This window comes from Mobula birostris, chromosome 1 (genome assembly GCF_030028105.1).
Source record: "Mobula birostris isolate sMobBir1 chromosome 1, sMobBir1.hap1, whole genome shotgun sequence".
In the NCBI taxonomy this organism is placed as follows: Eukaryota; Metazoa; Chordata; class Chondrichthyes; order Myliobatiformes; family Myliobatidae; genus Mobula; species Mobula birostris.
The window spans coordinates 225,172,140-225,193,601 of NC_092370.1; the positions used below are offsets into that span (position 1 = coordinate 225,172,140).

The 21,462-nt window shown below is 44.5% G+C and overlaps 1 protein-coding gene across 2 annotated transcripts in view; it reads left to right on the plus strand.

The window, feature by feature from the left end:
- gsc (goosecoid) overlaps positions 1-21,462 on the plus strand; it is a 38,086-nt gene that overhangs the window by 3,544 nt on the left and 13,080 nt on the right. Inside the window, exons 2-3 of one of the 2 annotated variants that reach the window (XM_072239879.1) lie at positions 3,625-4,008; positions 15,282-15,541. In XM_072239879.1, the coding sequence (XP_072095980.1) occupies positions 3,651-4,008; positions 15,282-15,541 (618 nt within the window). In that variant the 5' untranslated portion in view covers positions 3,625-3,650. Of the gene's footprint in view, positions 1-3,245; positions 4,009-15,281; positions 15,542-21,462 lie in introns of those variants that run through there. The other variant, XM_072239962.1, reaches the window with a different exon arrangement.

Consider the following 21,462-nt stretch of genomic DNA (forward strand, 5'->3'; position numbering starts at 1 on the left):
CTGAGTGTTTAAGGACCTTATTGTGAATATGTGTGAGGAATAAACACAAAAGATTCTGCAGATGCTGTAAATTCAGAGTAACACCGACAAAGAGAACAGTCGACATTTCGGGCGTCGATCAGAGCCCGAAACGTCGACTGTTTCTACCCCTTCATAGATGCTGCCTGACCTGCTGAGTTCCTCCAGCATTTTGTCGGTTGTGTGTGTGTGTGTGTGTTTCTGTGTGTGTATCTGTGTGTATTTGTGTGTGTGTATGCGTGCGTGTGTATGTGTGTGTATTTGTGTGTGTGTATGTGTGCGTGTGTATGTGTATGTGTGTGTGTTTATGCGTGTGTGTGTATTTGTGCGAGTGTGTATGTATGTGTATGTGTGTGTGCATGTATGTGTGTGTGTGTGTGTGTGTGCGCGCGCGCTAATGTGAATGACTATATCATCTGTTTAATATGAGTGTTAATGTGTTAACTGAAGTGAATGCTGGGGAGAGAGGCGCTTTGAACGTACAGAGAATCCGTGTGCAGGCAGAAGGAAATTGGTTTAATCGGATATCATTATCTTAATGAGCACGGCACGACGTTGCGGGCCGAAGGGCCTGTTTCTGTGCTGTGTTCTTCCATATCGGTTCGCAGAGGGTCTTTCCCCGGTCCCTTTAGTAGATCCATTGGATCCTGGTGAGGGATTATTGGGGTCATTTGCTCGTGGTTTGTAAAACAGTGTGAAACCCGCTTCCTGAATATAAAACACAAGTGAATGATCCGCTAATGTTTCCCACATGGGTGACTCTGGTAATAGTTTCTGCGGTCGATGGGCGGAATCTCGCCGAGAAACTCGAATCACTTTAACCCATGTCTGTTATGGAATTATAATGCGAATTTTTAAATTCACAATGATAAATTCAAAGTTCAACGTAAATTGCCACCACATACTACCCTGAAATACATTTTCTAGTGTGCATACGCAGTAGATACAAAGCAACACAATAGAATCAATGAAAAACTATATGCAAATAAAGACGGACAAACGACCAATGTGCAAAAGATAAACTGCAAGTACAAAAAAGCACACAAATAATAATAATGTAATAAATCATACTGAGAACACGAGCCGTAGAGCCCTTGAAAGCGAGTCCACGGGTTGTGGAATCAGTTCAGAGCTGAGGTGAGGTGGAGTTTGAAAGCGGTGTTACTCTTGAGGAGCCAAAGCTTCAGGTAAACTTAGGTTGTGTTAAATGCCGCTTGTCGATCCTTTCTCGGCGATGAACTCTGGAGACTGCGTTTATTTGCTGTCAGGCACAGAAGAGATTGTAGACTCCGGTCTCTGCAGCAAAGTATCATCTTCTGGAGGAAGACAGCGGCTCGATTCCAAACTTCAACCAACACTTCGTCCCCACAGATACTGCTTGACCTCCCGCCTTCCTATAACCGTCTGTTGAGTCTTGCTATTAATGATTGTAAATAAAATATTTTGATTTTCTCAGACGTTTAACTTCAAATGGCTGGGATTGCCTCATTTAGCGCTGAGGCTGTGTAAATTCTTGGACTCTGCACAGACCCCTTTCAGCAATCACTCCTCGCTGAAATAACTTCGGTTATGTTCGTCAACCTTAAATTGTCCGTTTTAATTTTTTTTATAATGAAATATATTTCCACCCTTTACTTCGATATCCACGGTTATAAAAGGCTGATTTCATTTCTATTTAATGAATTCCTTTCTCGGATTTATCGCATGATTTAAGATGTTTATTTTTCTTCTCCTGTATAATAATGCTTTCACAGATTAAACGCAATATCAAACAATTTTAGATTTAATTTCGCGGCGGCGAATGTTTCTCCGCGTTTACGGCATTTGAACAGAGTGAGAGTGTTGAATTTATCCGTGGAGTTCTGCACAGAAACGGCCGGGGGAAGGCGGTTTCCTGGCGGGGAGGTTGCGGCCAAACCAGCGGAGGAATGGGGAGCCGGGCACACCAGGTGGGCAGGAGAAAGGGTCGATGGATAAAGAGATAATGAAGACACAGAGGAGGGGGCGCATAGACGGGGTTGGGGGTTTGCAGTTAGATAGGTGATGAGCAATAGAAAGACTGAAAAATAGATAGCGATAGATAAAACGATGGATAAATAAATGGCGAGAAATAGATAACGTGACAGATAGATAAATAGCGGTAAGAACCTGATTCTGATATAAATAGATAGTAAGGGATAGATAGACAGATAAAGTGATAGATGGGCAGATAGAACTAAATGGATGGAGGTAGAGAGAGAGCGAGTAAGAGAGAGTGTAGATAAACAGGGAAGGAGATGTCGACAGAGGAAGAGAGATGGAGACAGGCAGACAAAGGGAGACACGAGAATGGATAGAGAGATTGTTTGAGGGAGAGGCAGACAGAGAGACAGAGAGGCTGAAGGAATTCAGACAGGCAACCTGATAGATGGAGGGAGAAAGACAATCGGTCAAGTCGAGTTCATTGCCATGTACACAATTACGGTGAGGTGCAGGTACGATGAAAAACATGCTTGCAGCAGCATTCAAGGCACATAGAGAACGCACAGATAATTTATACATAATTTATAGATAGATATATTAGTGTGCAAGTGTACAAAGAACGATTGACGTGCGGAAATAAATGTGCCTGTAGTTAGGTAAGTATATGTTGTTATAAGGCAGTTAGCTATTTACAGTTATCTATGATTTAAAATGCACTTACCTATACTACAAACAAATACAATTTAAAACGTATTTGTTTATGTTGTAGGTGTGAATCTTGTACGGATATATCTCGTTGAGGCGACGGATAGACAAATAAACGAACAGAAGAGCTCTCTAATGGGGAGGGGGGTGTAAAACAGGGTTGTAATTTTATACAGCAAAGTATTACGTTTTCTTGCAAAACTCCGAACAAACCCTCACTGTAAGACTCAAGATCAATCGAATAATTAAAACAATCTTAAAATATAAAAGAAAAACTACCACTGTCTAATAAACGCGTTGTCACTGGCGCTACAGCATTTGCTAAATCCGTGCTCACAAACATTGGAAGAGTTTCAAGTTAAGGCCTCTGAGTTGTCTTTGGGTTCGCGGAGAGAGATGGCGGGGGTGGGGGGAGATTTATGATTGAAGAGGATTTAAGGAAGTTGGGGCTTCGGATGGGGAGTGTTTGCAAACCGGTTTATGCCACTAATCGGATTAATCGCTGTAATTAGCTGCTGGCGGGGAGGGGCCGCTGGTGAAGGCACTGGGGGTCGCTTTAAACCCCGATTACAAAGCCTTTTTAACGCTTAATCGGGAGGTGCAAAAATCGTAGTTAATTTCTTTAATCCAGGGAGCAGAGGATCCTGGAGAGAGAGAGAAGGGGGAGAGATTAAAAAAAGGAAGGGGGTATTAAAACCAGAGAAATCTTGTTTTCCCTTCCAATTACATAAGCAACGGGTTAAAAAAATCCATGACGTGGATTATGTGCATATAAAACCCTGTGAACACCCTTTCAGTAGGGGTAGTGATAAAGAGTCCCAGCTTCCTGCCACAATCTGATTTTGTATGCCAAGGTTGCAAAATTGTTGTATCGTACAGTAGAGTATGTATATGACCATATTTTTGGGAAGTTGATTTAACTCTTGGTTTACTCACAAGGACGGAATTCTTTGGTCCTCTATCGGATGTTGGTGATGCCGGCGGAGATGTTCAGCATCGATAGTATTTTATCAGGAGGCAGGTCTCACTGTAAGGACTCGACAGGGCTCCACACCGCTCCGCTGCCGGCGTACCCTGGCATCGCCGGGGACACGGTCTGTGCCAGTACGGAGTACCTGGGGCTCTATTCTCCGGCTGTCGCCCCTCCGCCTCCGCCTCCTCCTCCGCCGGCGCCGACCCCTCAGCATCCCAGCCTGGCAGTCGGGGGTTCGAGGATGGCTTACAATTATTACTACGTCCCCGGTACGACCAGGGTGTCGTGCTGCAGCACCGTGCCCAGTTGCCAGCCGCTGAACACGCAACACTGCTCCTGTCTGCCGCCAGGTAACTCACTCTCGCTCGCTCACTTTGTACGATGTTCGGGCGGGGGGAGACTCGGTTTACGTGCGTTTTCAGCCTGCTTTCTCGGAAGGTTAGACGTGGGACTGGGGCGGTTTTTTTTTGTTGTAAACGTGTCAGGAAATTGACTTGTCAAAACCTAAGATCTGTCTGGATCGAAAGCATTCGAAAGCTTTTCATTGTGTCTCGATACATAGTATATTGTGCCGACTGTACTCTAAACTTCCCTCCTATGTAACCCTCTGCTTTCAATGCCAGTGTCCAAGTCTCAGAAATCTCTGTAATATCAGTCCTCCCAGGCACCTCCATTATCTGTGTGAAAAAAAACAACTACCTCCCACATTCCCCTAAACTTTTCCTCCACTCGCCTTAAACAGATGCCATTCAGTATTGGCAATCACAATAATGTGACAATAATAACAAAAGGAACATTTACCAATTACACGTCACAGGCCACAGATCACTGACCTCTGTTTAGGGTTGAGCGAATTCTAAACTACGATCTACCATCAGATCTGCGGATCAGATTCCTGAACACCAATTCACTACTTGGCTATATGTTTGCGCTCTTTATTTATTTTTTAAAATTTCTTATTGTAGGGTAGTTGGAATATTTTATGTCTTGCGCTGTACTGCGCCGCAAAACAACAAACTTCACGACATATGTCGGCGATAATAAACCTGATTTTGAAATTTTCAAAACTCCCACTTTCAAATCTCTTACTAACTCTTCCTTCAGTTAGTCCTGACGAAGGGTCTCAGCCCGAAACGCCGACTGTACCCCTTCCTAGAGATGCTGCCTGGCCTGCTGCGTTCACCAGCAACTTTGATGTGTGTTGTTTGAAATTTTAATCTAAATTTGGATCGATTTAAAATAGATGTTCATTTCTTAGTATTTTGATGGGAGACGTATCGAAATACTAAGAAATGAACATCTATTTCGATACGTCTCCCATCAAAATACTAAATGTGATTGTGTATGTATCAATCATGTCAGTTTCCGATAACGTTAAATTAAAAACAAACAGAAAGTGGCGGATACAGATCTGATGAAAGAGAAACAAATGGTTAATGTTACAGGTCGAACCCGCTCTTTGTTTCCAGAGTTTTACGTATTTAGTAATAATATAAACGTTTGCCCTTACGCAGTGCGGTTTTCATTTAGCTGTCCAATGTGGAAAGTAAAACGTGCCTCCTGTTTGAATTCCATTCTCTGTTGAACTATGAACATGAGAAATATTGATCGATTGATCCGCGAAACGCGATTTCCCGTCAAAGCGGCGCGCTCTCCGACCCTGAATCATAAACATAAGGTGCTGGAAGTCTTGAGCAACACGCGGACAAAGTGCTGGAGGAAGTCAGCAAATCAGGCAGCATCTATGGAGGGGAATAAACAGCCAAAACTCAAGATTCAGATTTATTTATCACGTGTACATCGAAACATAGAATGAAATGTGCCAAGGGTCCCCTAGGATGTGGATAAATGCAAGCAGGTTTTTTCCGCGGAGGGTGGGTGAGACTGGAACTAGAAGTCATGGTTTAAGGGTGAAAGGTGAAATATTTAAGGAGGGGAACTTCTTAACTCAGAGGGAGGTGTGAGTGTGGAACGAATTTCCCGCGAAAGTGGGGAATGCGGGCTCGATTTCAACATTTAAGAGAAATTCGGATAGGTACGTGGATGGGAGGGATATGCAAGGCTGTGCTCCGGATGCAGATCGATTGGATTATTCAGATTAATAGTTCGGTATGGACTGAATAGGCCGAGGGGGCTGTTTCGATGCTGTACTATTCTATCGCAATGACTCTATGATGTGTTGGGGGCAGCCCACAAGTGTCGCCACATACAGGATTTCGGACCAAAACGTAGAATCTTTATTCCCCTCCGTAGATTCCGCCTGACTGGCTGAGTTTCTCCAACACTTTGTGTGTGAGGTATTTTTGCCCAACGGTGTCGAGGGGCTCCCCGGTCCCGGGATGAGGGTCGGGAGCTGACCAAAGGCGGGTCGCCGAGAGAGGTTAGATTACAATGGATACCCATGACAACTTCCTGACGTTTAAGAATTAATCGGTTAAGAGACAATATTGAATTTAAGGAGGGAGAGGGAGGGAGAATTAATTAACTCGGCGAGAATTAGTTGGAATTAGGGACAAACATAATTAAACGAATGTGATTGTTGTTGCTGGTTTAACCTATTAGTTTGGGTTTTAAATAAGACCTCACATCGGGCAGGGAAATCCCGTCTGAGTAGGTGAGAACACAGTGAAACTCCAGGAGGTTGTCAGACAAGTTTTCGTTCAGTTCGAGACCAATTTACAGCACAAGAGAGCAAACGTTACCCGCGTATTTTCAGCAAAGATCAATACATGAGGCAAAATTAAGTGTGAGAGACAGCGGTAGGAGACTATTGACAAAGGCGATCAGCGCCATGTGTGTGAGAGCAACGTGGATATTGAAAGCTTGCAGAAGAGGAAATTTAAAACAAACTCGGCGTATAAATATAAAAAGGCACAACACGCAAACTACAGCCACGTAATATAAAAGCAACGCGTAAAATTGTTAACGACTGCATTACAACGGCTGTGGAAACGAAACGTAATTTCAGGCAGATAAAGGGGATTCTGTAATAGTAAAATCAGAAACAACATCAGGCACACACACACACACACACACAGTGCAAAAAGCGAGTAACAGTTCTTGGGTTCATTTCCCCTTTTCTTGGGTTCATTTCCCCTTCAGAAATCTGATGGCGGAGGGGAAGAAGTGTTGAGTGTCTGTCTTCAGGCCCCTGTACCTCCTCCCTGTAATAGTTAAATCAGAATCAGGTTTATTATCACTGATATATGTTGTGAAATGTATTACTTTTGTGGCAGCTGTGCAGAACAGTATATAGAAATACTGTAATTCATAATTAAAGAAAACGAACACTACATAGAACAAAAGAGAAGTAGTGGGGTAATGCTCAGTGGTTCATGGGCCATAGAGAAATCTGATGGAAGAAGGGAAGAAATTGGCCATAAAACGTTGATCCTTTACCTTCTCCCCGGGAAGCGGGCATGTAATCACATTTTAGAATGAGTTGGAATTAGAGACAAATATAACGAAGCGAACGTGACTGTTGTTGCTGGTATGTCTCATTAGTTCTCGGAATTCTCGGAAGAGAACTAAATAAATCAAATTATAATTTACAGCGTGCAGTTGAAAATGAACTAAATTTAATTCAAAGTGGCAAATTGATTTGGTAAACTTCTTAAATCTGCAATGGGGCTGTAATGGGGCCTGGATAGATTAAGTGAGCGGGATCTGATGGTTTCTAACCCAGGCCACTGGAAGAGGTGAGTGAGGAGAATGCGGAGGGTCCGAATCTTTCAAACCCCTATTGATTTGAGAATCGCCCCGTTGAGTTGGAAATATTTCTAATGTCGTCGCTTTTTTTTTAAAAAAAAGAAAAATGACCCGACGGAGTGTTTGAATAAATACCAACTGATCGAGGAGATTTGGTTAAGGATGAACATAAATTAATTCAGATAGCGTTTATTGACATCTGCACAAGTACGTGTGTACACAGGTGCAATGAAAAACTTACTTGCGGCAGCGTCGCAAGCACAGAGCATGAGAAACACAACATTCACAAGAAAATCATAAAAATTATACAAATAATGCTTTGTACAGTTTTGGTCTCCCTAAAAGGGACGTGGTTAAATCGGAAAGAGTACATTTACAAGAAAGTTATCGTGAATAAAGGGCCTGAGCTGCAGAGAAAGGCTGGCAAGGCTGGCACGCAAAGCTAAGTTGGGCAGTCTTTCCCCCTGGGTAGGGGAGTCCAAAACTGGGGGGCATAGATTTAGGGTGACAGGGGAAAGATTTAAAAGGGACCTGAAGGGCAACTTTCTCACGCAGAGGGTGGGGAGTGTTGGAACAAGCTGCCAGAGGAAGTGGTTGAGGCAGGTATGATAGTATCATTTAAGAGGCACTTGAATAGCTACATGGAGGGGTGGCTTGGAGGGATATGGGCTGAACGCAAGAAATTGGAACTAGCTGAGTGGACAGTGTGGTCAGCATGGACTGGTTGGGCTGGAGGGCCTATATTACTCTATGACTCTAAAGAGCACAATTAGAACAACAATACTAAGTCCATTGTAGTGCAAAGTGGTCACAGTGTTGCTATAACAAGGCAGTGATTAGAGATGTGGAGATTGCTTCAAGAATCAAATGGTAGAAGGGAAGTAGATGCAGATGCCGGAAATCTGAAACAAAATCAGAACGTACTGAAGATACTCAGCAGGTCAGGCAGCATCCGAGAAGGGAAAATAGTTAACAAGAACAATGATCTGTCATAAAATCATAAAACCATAAGAAATTAGGTCATTCAGCACATCGAGTCTGCTCCAGCATTTGATCATGGCTGATTTACTTTCCCTTTCAATGCCATTGTCCCCATAACTTTGATGCCCTTACTAATCAGGATCGTATCAACCTCCACTTTAAATATACCCATGCCCAGCCTCCACAGCCATCTGTGGCAAAGAATTCCATAGGTTTCAATGAGATCCCCCACCCTCAATATCCTAAACTCCAGTGAATACAGCCTCCCAGAGGCATCAATTTTTCTCAAGTATTAATTCTTTCATTCCAAGGATTATCGTAAACTTCCTCTTGAACCTCTCCAATGCTAGCACAAGCTTTTATAGAAATGCAACCCAAAACTGCTCAGACTACTCCAAATACAGTCTGAACAATGCCCGATAAAAACTCAGCACTGCATCCTTTCTTTTATATTCTAATCCTCTCAAAGTGAATGCTAGCATTGCATTTGCCTTCCTTATTACCAACACAACCGGCAAGTTAACCTTTAGGGAATTCTGCACTAGGACTCCCAAGTCCCTTTGCACTTCCAATTTCTGATTTTGCTTCCCATTTAGAAAATAGACTACGCCTTAATTCCTTCTACCAAAGTGCATGACCATACAATCTCCGATACTGTATTCCATCTGCCACTTCTCTGCTCATTCTCCGAATCTGCCCAAGTCCTCCTGCGGACTCCCTGCTCAACACTAACTGCCCCACCACCTATCTTTGTATCATCTGTATAGTTAGCTACAAAGCCATCAATTCTATCATACAAATCATTGACATATAATATGAAAAGTAGTGGGCCCAATGCTTTAAATCTGGTTGACTGTTTAGATTGATGAGCAGAATGGTGCTTGATTAGAAACACAGGAGATCCTGCTGATGCTGGAAATCCAGAGTGACACACACAAGATACTGGAGGAACTCAGCAGGTCAGGCAGCATCTATGGAATGGAATAAACGGTTAGTGTTTCAGGCCAAGATGCTTCACGAGGAGTGGAGAGGGGGTGGGCCAGAGTAAGATGGTGGGGGAAAGGGAAGGAGTTTAAGCTAGAAGATCACTGATGAGGAGAAGGTGGGTGGATGAAGGGGAGAGGGGATGAAGTGAGAAGCTGGGAGCCAATAGATGGAATAAGGGGCTGAAAAAGAAAGAATCTGATAGGAGAGGACAGTGGACCATGGAAGGAGGAGGGGCACCAGGGGAAGGGGATGGGTGGGTGAGGAGAAGAGAAGAGGTAAGAAGCAAGGCAGAGTGGGGAGTGGAAGGAGAGGGAAGTGGGAGTGGGATAATTCTCCCTCTCCTTCCCCCCTTCCCTCTTATTCCAGCTCCTTCCCTTTCCCACTCGGTAGCAGGGAGTAGGTATGTGAGCATCCCGTTGCTTAAATTCATCACCAGCACGTTCTGTTCCATGAAGAGTGCAGAGGCAAATGTGAGGTTGTGCTGGTGACTCATACCCCTGACATCTGACCACCAGGAGTGGCCGTTTCACCATGATTTCATGGCGCCCCGTATTGGTGGATACGGCAATCTGATCTGAATAGACTCTGTGAGGAACACCCTTTGGTTTGCCTGCGCATCGCTACACCGGCGGAGGAATGCTGCTGACAGGCACATTCCAGGCCGCAGGGGTACGTGCTGAGACACATACTGGAGCTCGATGCAGCCACCGGTGGGGGAGGACCACAGTATGGGGTTCTTCTGCTACTGGAGAGGGAGGGGCCAGAAGCCCCTCAAGTATTGTAATAGTCTACCACCCCAGGGGCCACATGAGTGACAACAGTGCTTTTGGCTTAAACAGTGTTTTTGAGCACTAAACAGAATGTTTAGAAATATAAGAATGAAAAGGCATTGTACAAATAAAGTCAAGGGAATGCACACCAGTCCTCATCGGGGGGTCAGCAGTGGAATGGGTGAGCATTTTCAAGTTTCTGGGTGTCACCTCTGAAGCTCTATCGTGGGCCCAATATATTGATGCAATTACAAAGAAGACACACACTTCATTAGGAGTTTGAGGAGATTTGAGATGTCACCAAAAACTCTACCAAGTTTCTACAGATGTACCACGGAAAGTAATCCCACTGGTTTCATCACCAGCTGCTGTGGAGGGGCCACTGCATTGGATCAGAAAAGGCCACAGAGGGTTGTAAACTCAAAGTCCATCATGGGCATAACATTGAGGACATCTTCAAAAGCTGATGCCTCAGAAGGACCCCTGCCCTCAACATCATACCCTCTCCTCATTGTTACCGTCAAGGAGAGTGGAAACACACACTCAGTGATTCAGGAACAGCTTCTTCCTCTCTGCCATATTTCTGAATGGACACTACCTCACTATTTTTTGCACAACTTACTTATTTTTTATATATATTTCTTACTGTAATTTATAGTGTATTTTATGTATAGCATTGTACTGTTGCTGCAACACAGCAAATTTCATGGCATACGTCATTGGTGATAAACCTGATTCTGATTCTGATTCTATTTTGGTTTTAAAAACAATCTGATTGGAGCAACACACAAAAAATCCTGCCTCCAGCAATTTTGGCCTGTTGTTCAATTTCAGCATCTGCAATCCTTCTTGTGTCTGATCTGACTGGAGGCTACGGCTTCACACTGTTCCTCTTCACTCTGACACATGCCTGGCTTTGCTCAGTTACTTTGTACTTTCATGAGGCAGAGCCCGAGGCGCGGAGTGAAGGATTGGGGCAGACATACGGCACAAGACAGGGACAGGCTCCTCGTCCCACTTTGACTGCACTGACCATGCCCAATGAAGCCCATCCCCTCTGCCCACACACGGTCCAGATCATGGATTGTCACATGTACCGAGATACAGTGAAAAGCTTGTCTTGCACATGGTTCATACAGATCAAATCATTACACAGTGCACTGAGGTAGAACAAGGTAAAACAATAACAGAATGCAGAATAAAGTGGAACAGCTACAGAGAAAGTGCAGAGCTGGCAACCAAGGTGCGAGGTTACAACTAGGAAGATTGGGAGGTCAAGAGTCTATGATATCATACTAGGAAACTATTTAATAGCCGTACAAGTATATTTGACATGCACATTCACAAAGCGTTCCATGTTTTTAGGGGCAGCATGATGGCGTAGTGGTTAGTATAAATGCTTTACAGTACAGGCTGTAAGACTGGGATTTAATTCCTGCCGCTAGCTGTAAGGTTTATTCATTGTCCCATGATGCATGGGTTTCCTCCAGGTGCTCTGGTTTCCTCCCACACTCCAAAGACATTCGGGTCAGGGTTCCCAAGTTCTGGATGTGCTATGTTGGTGCCTGAGGCACGGCGACTCTTGCACGTTTCCCCCAGCACATCCACAGACTGTGTTGGTCATTGATACAAACAAAGTATTTCATGTTTCAATGTACCTACAGTATGACAAATGAAGCTAATTGTTAAATCTTTATAACAGTGGCATAGAAGCTGTACTTAAGCCTGGTGGTCCATGCTTTCAGGCTTTTGTAGCTGCTGCCCGACGGGAAGAGAGGAAGAGAGAACAACTTTACATCCCCACATTACCTTCACGTTCGTGTGTCTGTCTAAATGCTTCTTGAAGGTCATTATCATACCTGCTTACAGCACCCCAGGACTGACTGCTGGAGGGGTTCATGACTGGTGTCAGTGAAGTGGATGAGGAGCTAGCCTTACCTGGAAATGATGGTGATTTGTAGATAGGCTCGGGATTGCAGACACTTGATTAGATGTCAAAGTTCTCATGCCACGCTCTCTACTCACTACTGGTACAGGAGCCTCAAGTCCCGCACCGGGATCAGGAACGGTTATTACCCTTCAAACATCAGGCACCTGAACCAGCATAGATAACTTCACTCACCTCAACTCTGAACCGATTCTACAATCTATGGACTCACCTACAACTCACATTCTCAGTATTATTTATTTATTTATCTACTTATTAATTTATTTGTTTTTGTATTTTCATAGATTACTTCTTTTGCACATTGGTTATTTGTCAGTCTTAGTGTGTAGATTTTCATTGATTCTGTTGTAGATCTTTTGCAGTTCTGCAGTGAATGCCCACAGAAAATGAATCTCAGGGTAGTATATGGTGACATATAAATACCTTGATAATGAATTTACTTTGAACTTTGATGTTTTAACTTTAAAATTCAAAATTAAAAGTGCATTTATTTATTATCAAATATGTATATGTTACCATACACTACTCTGAGATTCATTTCCTTGCAACATTTACAGGAAAAATAAAAACAATAGAATTTATGAAAAATTATACATCAACAAAGATCAATGTGCAACAGAAGACAAATTGTGCAAATTAAAAAATAATACTGAGAACATAAGATGCAAAGAGGCCTTGAAAGTGAATTCTGAAGGTTGTAGAATCAGTTCAGAGTTGTGGAGAATGAAGTTATTCACGCCGGTTCAGGAGCCTGACGGTTGAGGTGTAATAACTGTTCCAGATCTGGTGAAGTGGGACCTAAGGTTTCTGTACCTCCTGCCAGTGAGGAGAGGGTATGTCCTGGACGGTGGGGGTCTATGATGATGGTCGATGTTAATCACCGTCAGATGTCTGCTGACTTACGTTGTGACATCACATTGTGGCTGTATACAATATCAGCTAGTCCTCACTTAGATTATCGTTGTCAGTTCTGGTTGCCCCCTTACAGGGAAGATTTGAGGCTCTGCAGAAGGTGTAGAAGAAGCTGCCTGGATTAGAGGTGAGGTTGGACAAACCAGAATTGTTTTTTTTCTCTGTAGTGAAGGGTGACCTGACAGAACTTTATAGAATTATGAGGAGCGTGGACAGGGTAGGCAGCCGGAATCTCTTTCCTAGGATCGATATGCCAAGCACTAGAGGACATGCATTTAAGGTGAGAGGGGCAAGTTGAAAAGAGATGTGCTGGCTAGGTTTTTTAGTTCAGAGTGCTGGGTGCCTGGAATGGACTGCCAGATGTAATGATGCAAGCAATACACTGGTGGCATTTGAAAGGCTTTTCAAGAGATACGTGAATATGAAGGGAATGGGGGGATATGGATCGTGTGCAGGCAGAAGAGATTTAATATATTTCAATTTCATTATGAGTGGAAACACTGTGGGATGAAGAGCTGGTTCCTATGTTCTACGTTCTGCATTCTGAGATGGGCTATGTGACTTCCTTCTGGCTGTAGTGTCACAGAATCACAGATCAATTTCCCCCGGGATCAATAAAGTATGACTATGACTATGACATAATCAGGCCCTTCAGCCCAATCCCCATGCTGATCATGATTATTTGGTCCCGATCCCTCTAAATCTTTCCTACCCATTTCTCTGTTCAAGTGTTTTTAAAATACTGTTAACATACCTGCCTCAAACATTTACATTTTCTAATTTCAAAAGTAGACCTCATCCATAATAAAAATGTATATGTAATAGAATAAATAGTGCAAACTTTTACTCAACTACTTCCTCTGGCAGCTTGTTCCATATACTGACCGTCCCCTGGGTGAAGAGGTTACCCCCCAGGTTCCCATTAAAACCCACCACTCACCTTAAGCCTTTGCCCTCTGTGATCACCACTCATTCTCCTACGATCCAATGAAAACCGTCCCAAGCTGCTTAAGCCCTTGGTCAGGCTGCATCTGGAGTATTGCGAGCAGTTTTGGGCCCCTTTTCTAAGAAAGGATTTGCTGTGCTTGGAAAGGACCCAGAGGGCACAGCCTCAGAACAGAAGGACGTTCCTTTAGAACAGAGGTGAGGAGGAAATTCTTTAGAGGGAATTCATTGCCACTTACAGCTGTGGGAGCCAAGTCATTGGGTATATTTAAAATGAAGGTTGATAGGTTTTTGGTTAGTAAGGGCGTCAAAAGTTACGGGGATATGGCAGGAATATGGGTTGAGAGGGATGATATATCAGCCATGATGGAATAGCGCAGCAGGCCAAATAGCCTAATTCTGTTCCTATATTTTATGGTCTTAACATCTTTCTGTAAATCTGGCTTATCATCTGGTTTAACATCTCTCTGTAAACATGGCTTGCAGAGGGATCTGCACCAGCTGGAAGAATGGGCTGAGAAATGGCAGTTGGAATTTAATACAGAAAAGTGCGAGGTCTTGCACTCCTGTAGGACCAACCAGGGTAGGTCTTACACAGTGAGCGGTAGAGCACTGAGGAGTGTGGTAGAACAAGGGGATCTGGGAATACAGGTCCATAATTCAGGCTTTTGGCACATTGGCCTTTATAACTCAACGTACTGAGGACAGATGGGATGTTATATTGAAGTTGTAAAAGACATTGGTGAGGCCTAATCTGGGGTATTGTGCACAGTTTCGGTCACCTACCTACAGGAAAGATGTAAGCAAGGTTGAAAGAGTACAGAGAAAATTTTACAAGGATGTTGCCGGGTCTGAAGGACCTGAGTTATAAGGAATAGGTTAGGACTATGTTCTTTAGAACGTAGAAGATTGAGAGGAGATTTGATAGAGATATACAAAATTATGAGGAGGTATAGATAGGGTAAAGCAAGGAGGCTTTTTCCACTGAGATTGGGTGAGACTACAACCAGAGGTCATAGTTAAGGGTGAAAGGTGAAATGTTTAATGGAAACATAAGGGGAAACTTCTTCACTCAGAGGGTGGTGAGAGAGTGGAACGAGCTGCCAGCACAAGTGGTGCATGCAAGCTCAATTTCAACGTTTAAGTGAAGTTTTGGATAATATGGATGGTAGGGGTATGGAGGACTATGATCCCAGTGCAGGTCATTGGGAGAAGACAGTTTAAATGGTTTTTAGATGGGTTGAAGGGCCTGTTTCTGTGCTGTACTTCTCTGTGACGCTATGACCCTCAAGTCCCGGTGAACTAATGGAATGTTTCTCTCTTTCTGTGACTCAGTTCTACAGCGCGCTGACGTTTGCTTTCTCTTTGGCAGGGTTGGAAGGGGCGACCTCAGCCTACCTCTCCCCTATGGCCCCCCAGGTGTTGCCCTACGTGAGCCTGGGCGCCCTGTCCCGCACTGACCTCCAGCTACTGAACCAGCTTCACTGCCGGAGGAAACGCCGCCACAGGACCATCTTCACGGACGAGCAGCTGGAAGCCTTGGAGAACCTCTTCCAGGAAACCAAGTACCCAGATGTGGGCACCAGAGAACAGCTAGCTCGGAGGGTTCACCTCCGTGAAGAGAAGGTGGAGGTAAACCAAACAAAAAGACATTGCGCACACCACCACCATCGAGTGACAGAGAGATTCAGCTCAGAGAAAGGCTCTTCATCCCATTGAGTCTTTACTGACTATCAATAAATGGAACAGCCTCAGGATAAAGGGACATCCTTTTACAACAGAGATGAGGAGGAATTTCTTTAGCCACAGGGTTGTTTATCTATAGAATTCATTACCTCAGACGGCTGTGGAGGACAAATCATTGGGTACATTTAAAGCAGAGATTGATAAGTTCTTGATGAGTAAGGGCATTAAAGGTTGTAGGGAGAAAGCAGAAGAATGGGGTTGAAAGGGATAATAAATCAGCCCTGATGGAATGGTGGAGCAAGCTTGATGGTACAAAATGACCTGATTCTGCCCCTATGTCTTATGGACTAATGGTAAAGAGTAACGGTAATGTGGGTCAATGTATGAGGAGTGTTTGATGGCTCTGAGCTTATACTCACTGGAGTTTAGAAGAATGAGGGGGAGATCTCAGTGAAATTTACCAAATATTGAAAGGCATAGAGAGAGTGGACATGGAGGGAATGTTTCCGATAGTGGGTGAGTCAAAGACCAGAAGGTACAGCCTTCAGAACAGTATAGAAGGAAGTTACTTTAGGACAGAAACACAGAAGGTGGTGAATCTGTGGAATTCATTGCCACAGATGGCTGTGGAGACCAAGTCACTGGGTATATTTAAAGTGGAGCTTGATAGGTTCTTGATGAGTAAGGGTGTCAAAAGTTATGTGGAGGAGGCAAGAGAATGGAGTTGATGGAATGATGGAGAAGATTCGATGGGCCAAATGGCCTAATTCTGCTCCCAAATCCAATGGTTTCATCAGCCGCATAGAATATTCTAAAGTGACCAATGGCCTACTTTCAAAGTATGCTCACTGCTTTCAAGCAGGGAGTGTCTGCTATCAGCAAGAGTCCACAGATCAGACAATACAACACAACTGGTTATCACACACAAGCCGCTGAAGGAGCTCAGCGTGTCAGGCAGCATCCATGGAGGGAAATAAACAGTCAAAATGTTTTGGGCTGAGAAAGGAAGGGGGGCAGAAGCCACAATGAGAAGGTGGCGGGGGGCGGAGAGAGGATGGAGCAGAAGCTGGCAAGGGATAGATGAGACCAGGTGAGGGAGGAGGTGGGGAGGTGGGTGGGTGGAGGAGGGGTGATGAAGTAAGAAGCTGGGAGGGGATAGGGGAAAAGGTAAAGGGATGAGGAAGAGGGAATCTGATAGGAGAGGGCATTGGATGATGGAAAAAAAGGAAGGAGGAAGATATCAGGGAGGTGAGGGGGAGAAAAGGGTTGAGAAGGCACTAACTTCTGGTATCCAAACCCCTTAGTGTTCCTTACTTCCTCCCCTTTGTTTTCCTTCATTCCTGAGGCCCTTTGATTAGAGGGTATGAGGGTATGAGAGGGTATGAGCTATAAGGAGAGATTGGATAGACTTAGGTTGTTTTCTCTGGAGTATTAGACTGATGGGAGACCTGATGGAAGTTTTATAAAATTATTTTATTTTATTTAGTGACTGAGCACTGTAATAGGCCCTTCCACTTCTGTGACCAGTTAAGCTACCATCCTGTACATCTTTGGAATGTGGGAGGAAACATGGTCACAGGGAAAACGTACAGGTTCTTTACAGCCAGTGGTGGGAAATGAACCCGGGTCACCAGCACTGTAATAGTGGTATGCTAACATCTACACTGCCGACCCGTCCTAAGTTGTTATGAGAGGCATAGACTAGAGTACATGCATCGAAGGTGAGAGGGAAGAAATTTAAAGTAGATATGATAGTGGCATTAAAGCGGCTGTTAGACGAATAAGTATGCAGAGAATGGAAGGATATGGATTAGCTTAAGACAGCATTGTGTTTGGCACAGACATTGCAGTCCGAAGGGCCTGTTGCTGGGCTCTAGTGTTCTATGTTCTGTGTCCTATACAGTGGCAAGGTAGTGTGGTGGTTGGCACCAGCCGTAAGATTGGGGTTCAATTCCTGCCGCTGTCTCGAAGGATTTTGTACATTCTCCCCATGAAAGCGTGGGTTTCCTCTTGGTTCTCTGGTTTCCTCCCACATTCCAAAGATGTTCTATTTAGGAATAGAATGCAATATCTGTGCCGGAAACATGGTGGCACTTGGGGGCTGCATACTTCTGGGAGGGGAAGCTCCTGCGCCCTCTCCAGCCTCTCTGTAAGGGGGCGGCCAGAACTACAAACAATAAATCATTCCAAACTCGTGGGCATGCTCTGTTCCAGCCTAGTGCTCAACTCTGTTTTCCCAGTACGCAAGAGAATCATTCGGACACCACGGGCTGTGCTGTGGTTTAGAAGTGCGGGCTGTAAGGGTGCATTAGAGAACATTCACCTCTTCAGCCTCAGAAAGGGGCAACTGAAAGATGATATCAAACTAAAAATGTCAAAAATTCAAGACCTAGCTCAATAATCTCTACTCCATATAAAGGGGCACCATCTCATGGAACGGACTACTGGATAGAGTCAGGAAGGTTAAAAGCCATACTTTGTTAAGACTTTAGAGAAAAAGTCATCATAGAGTTGTTGGGGTGGAGGGACTGTATCTGTTTTGAATTTCTCTGTGACAGTGTAACTGTAAAGTAGTCTGTACTGGTGATGATCCTGTGATCTAGTACGATAATGTTCACTCTTGATCTCACTATTCACCTCGTTAAAATCTTGCACCTTGTTGTTTACCTGAACTGCACTTTTCTCTGGAACTGTTACACTTTATTTTGCATTTGTTATTGTTTTACCTTGTTCTACCTCAATGCAAGGTAATGATTTGATCTGTAGGAACAGTTTGCAGGACAAGCTTTTCACTATAATAATACCAATACCAATACTAATATCCACCTGCAAAGCCCTGCAGGAACTCAGCATCTATGGAGGGAATTGAACAGACAATGCTTTGGGCTGAGACCCTTCATCAGGATCGGAAAGGAAGGGGGCAGAAGCCAGAATAAGAAGGTGGGGGAGGAAGGGGAAGGAGTACAAGCTGGCAGGTGATAGGTGAGACCAGGTGAGGGGGAAAGGTGGATGGGTTGGGGAGGGGTTTGAAGTAAGAAGCTGGAAGGTGATAAGTGGAAGAGGTAAAGAGCTGAAGAAGAAGGAATCCAACAGGAGAAGGCAATGCAGCATTTTCTTAACTCATCTCCCCTCCACCAGCACCCACCTTCCCCCTCACCCAGCTCGAGAATGCGCTGGAGGCAGTCTGCAAGTGTCACCATGCTTCCCGTGCCAACACAGCATGCTCACAACTCACTAACCCCAACCCGTACGTCTTTGGAATGTGGGAAGAAACTGGAGCACCCGGAGCAAACCCACACAGAACATACACACTCCTTAGAGACAAGGGCAGGATTTGAAACCCAATCGCTGACACTGTTACCACTGTGCTGCCTTGCCATCCTTTATTAATCTACATGACAGGCTGTGCATAAACCGTCCAGCCAGACTTGCTTATGGAACAAATACTGCTGTACTTCAGAGATGAAATGGGACTGAGACTCAACTCCAAATCAGTTCCATTCCTCCTTTTTTTGATTCAGGTCTTCCAGATGTTTTAGTGAGCTGCATCTTGAGCGTTGTGTGAGACGAGACAAGCAGTAACTCAAGGGGTTAGCCTGGACATTATTTTTATGTGCTGTCAAATACTATGCACAGATTGTTCTCAGGCAGCTCCTGGACAGTGGAGTAATTAATAATCCCAGGAATATTTTTGACATACAACTAGATGTGATCAGAATTTGGGACCAGTTCAAAAATAACCGGGAGTATTTGGTTCATGAAAGTTAACTATATTGTATGTGGGCCAGCATCTCCCTCATTCAATATTTGAAGGTCTCCTAAGTTGTAGTCACCAGTGTGATACAGGAACTAGGCAGTCCATTTGTACTGTATGTTAACAGTGAACAGATGATTTGCCAACCGAACTAGAATTGGACCCTGGAGAGAAAATCTGTCTTCTCTGCAATAGTCCCTTGGCCACAGAGGGACTTGGAAAACCTGGACATCAGAAGTTCTGCAGATGCAGGAAATCTTGAGCAACACACACAAAACACTGGAGGAACTCAGAGAAAGGGAGCAGAAACCAGAATAAGGAGGCAGGGGGAGGAGATCAGGATTTTGTTGGAATGGCAATCCCTGGCTCCAGCAGCAGTGATGGATGAGTGACTGAGGATTGTTGGGACGGGTAGGCACCACAGTCCATTTACATCCACACAATGCCAGGACACGGTTCCTACTACACACACAAATGACTCACAAACAGGATCTCTGCGGGGGTCGATGGGTTGAACTTACTTGAGCTCTGGAGGAAGCAGAGGCTCTGATGTGCTTTCTTGCTTGACCACATTGACGCCACAGCCAAGAGAGCTCACCAGTGCCTCTACGTCCTCAGAAGGCTTGACATATTCTCTGTTGATCCTCACCAATTTTCACAGATCCACCCATGACCACCAGAAACTGTAGAGTTGGGACACGACGCCACACACCACAGAAAGCAGCCTCCCCTCCGTGAACTCTGCAGCCTCAGTAAAACAGCCAGCATCATCAAAGACCCACCCACCCGGGCATTCCCTCTTCTCCCCTCTCCCATCAGGCAGAAAATACAAAAACTTGTAACATATACCACCAGGACAGCTTCAATCTCATTGTTATAAGGCTCCTACAATTAAGATGATTGATTAATCTACCTCACTGTGGCCCTTGCACCACACAGCCTGCCCGCACTGCACTCTTCCTGTAACTGTAACACTTTATTAAAGTCATAGAGTACCACAGCACAGAAACAGGCCCTTTGGCTGGCTTGGTCTTCTGTCTAGTCCCATCTATCTGCATCCAGACCATATCCGTCCATACCCCTCCCATCCATGTACCTCCCCAAATTTCTCTGAAATATTAATATTGAACCCTTATTCAGAACCCTTGTTCCACACTCACACCACCCTCTGAGTGAAGTTCCCCCTCAGGGTTCCCTTTAACATCTCACCTTTCACCCAAACCTATGACTTCTAGTGTGGTCTCACCGGGTCTGAGGGGAAAAAGCCAGCTTCATTTACCATACCTTTTCATTCATTCATTACTGGCCATGTCATATGACATGGGCGGTCAAGGTTTTCACCATAGTCGTCCTTAGCAAATTTTTCTACAGAAGTGGTGTGCCATTGCCTTCTTCTGGGCAGTGTCTTTTATTATCTGAACGTTGGCCGATTAGGAAAAGGGGAGGTGCAACGAAACCTGGGTGTCATTATACACCAGTCATTGAAAGTGGGCATGCAGGTACAGCAGGCGGTGAAAAAGGCGAATGGTATGCTGGCATTTATAGCGAGAGGATTCGAGCACAGGAGCAGGGAGGTACTACTGCAGTTGTACAAGGCCTTGGTGAGACCACACCTGGAGTATTGTGTGCAGTTTTGGTCCCCTAATCTGAGGAAAGACATCCTTGCCATAGAGCGAGTACAAAGAAGGTTCACCAGATTGATTCCTGGGATGGCAGGTCTTTCATATGAAGAAAGACTGGATGAACTGGGCTTGTACTCGTTGGAATTTAGAAGATTGAGGGGGGATCTGATTGAAACGTATAAAATCCTAAAGGGATTGGACAGGCTAGATGCAGGAAGATTGTTCCCGATGTTGGGGAAGTCCAGAACAAGGGGTCACAGTTTGAGGATAAAGGGGAAGCCTTTAAGAACCGAGATTAGGAAAAACTTCTTCACACAGAGAGTGGTGAATCTGTGGAATTCTTTGCCACAGGAAACAGTTGAGGCCAGTTCATTGGCTATATTTAAGAGAGAGTTAGATATGGCCCTTGTGGCTACGGGGATCAGGGGGTATGGAGGGAAGGCTGGGGCAGGGTTCTGAGTTGGATGATCAGCCATGATCATAATAAATGG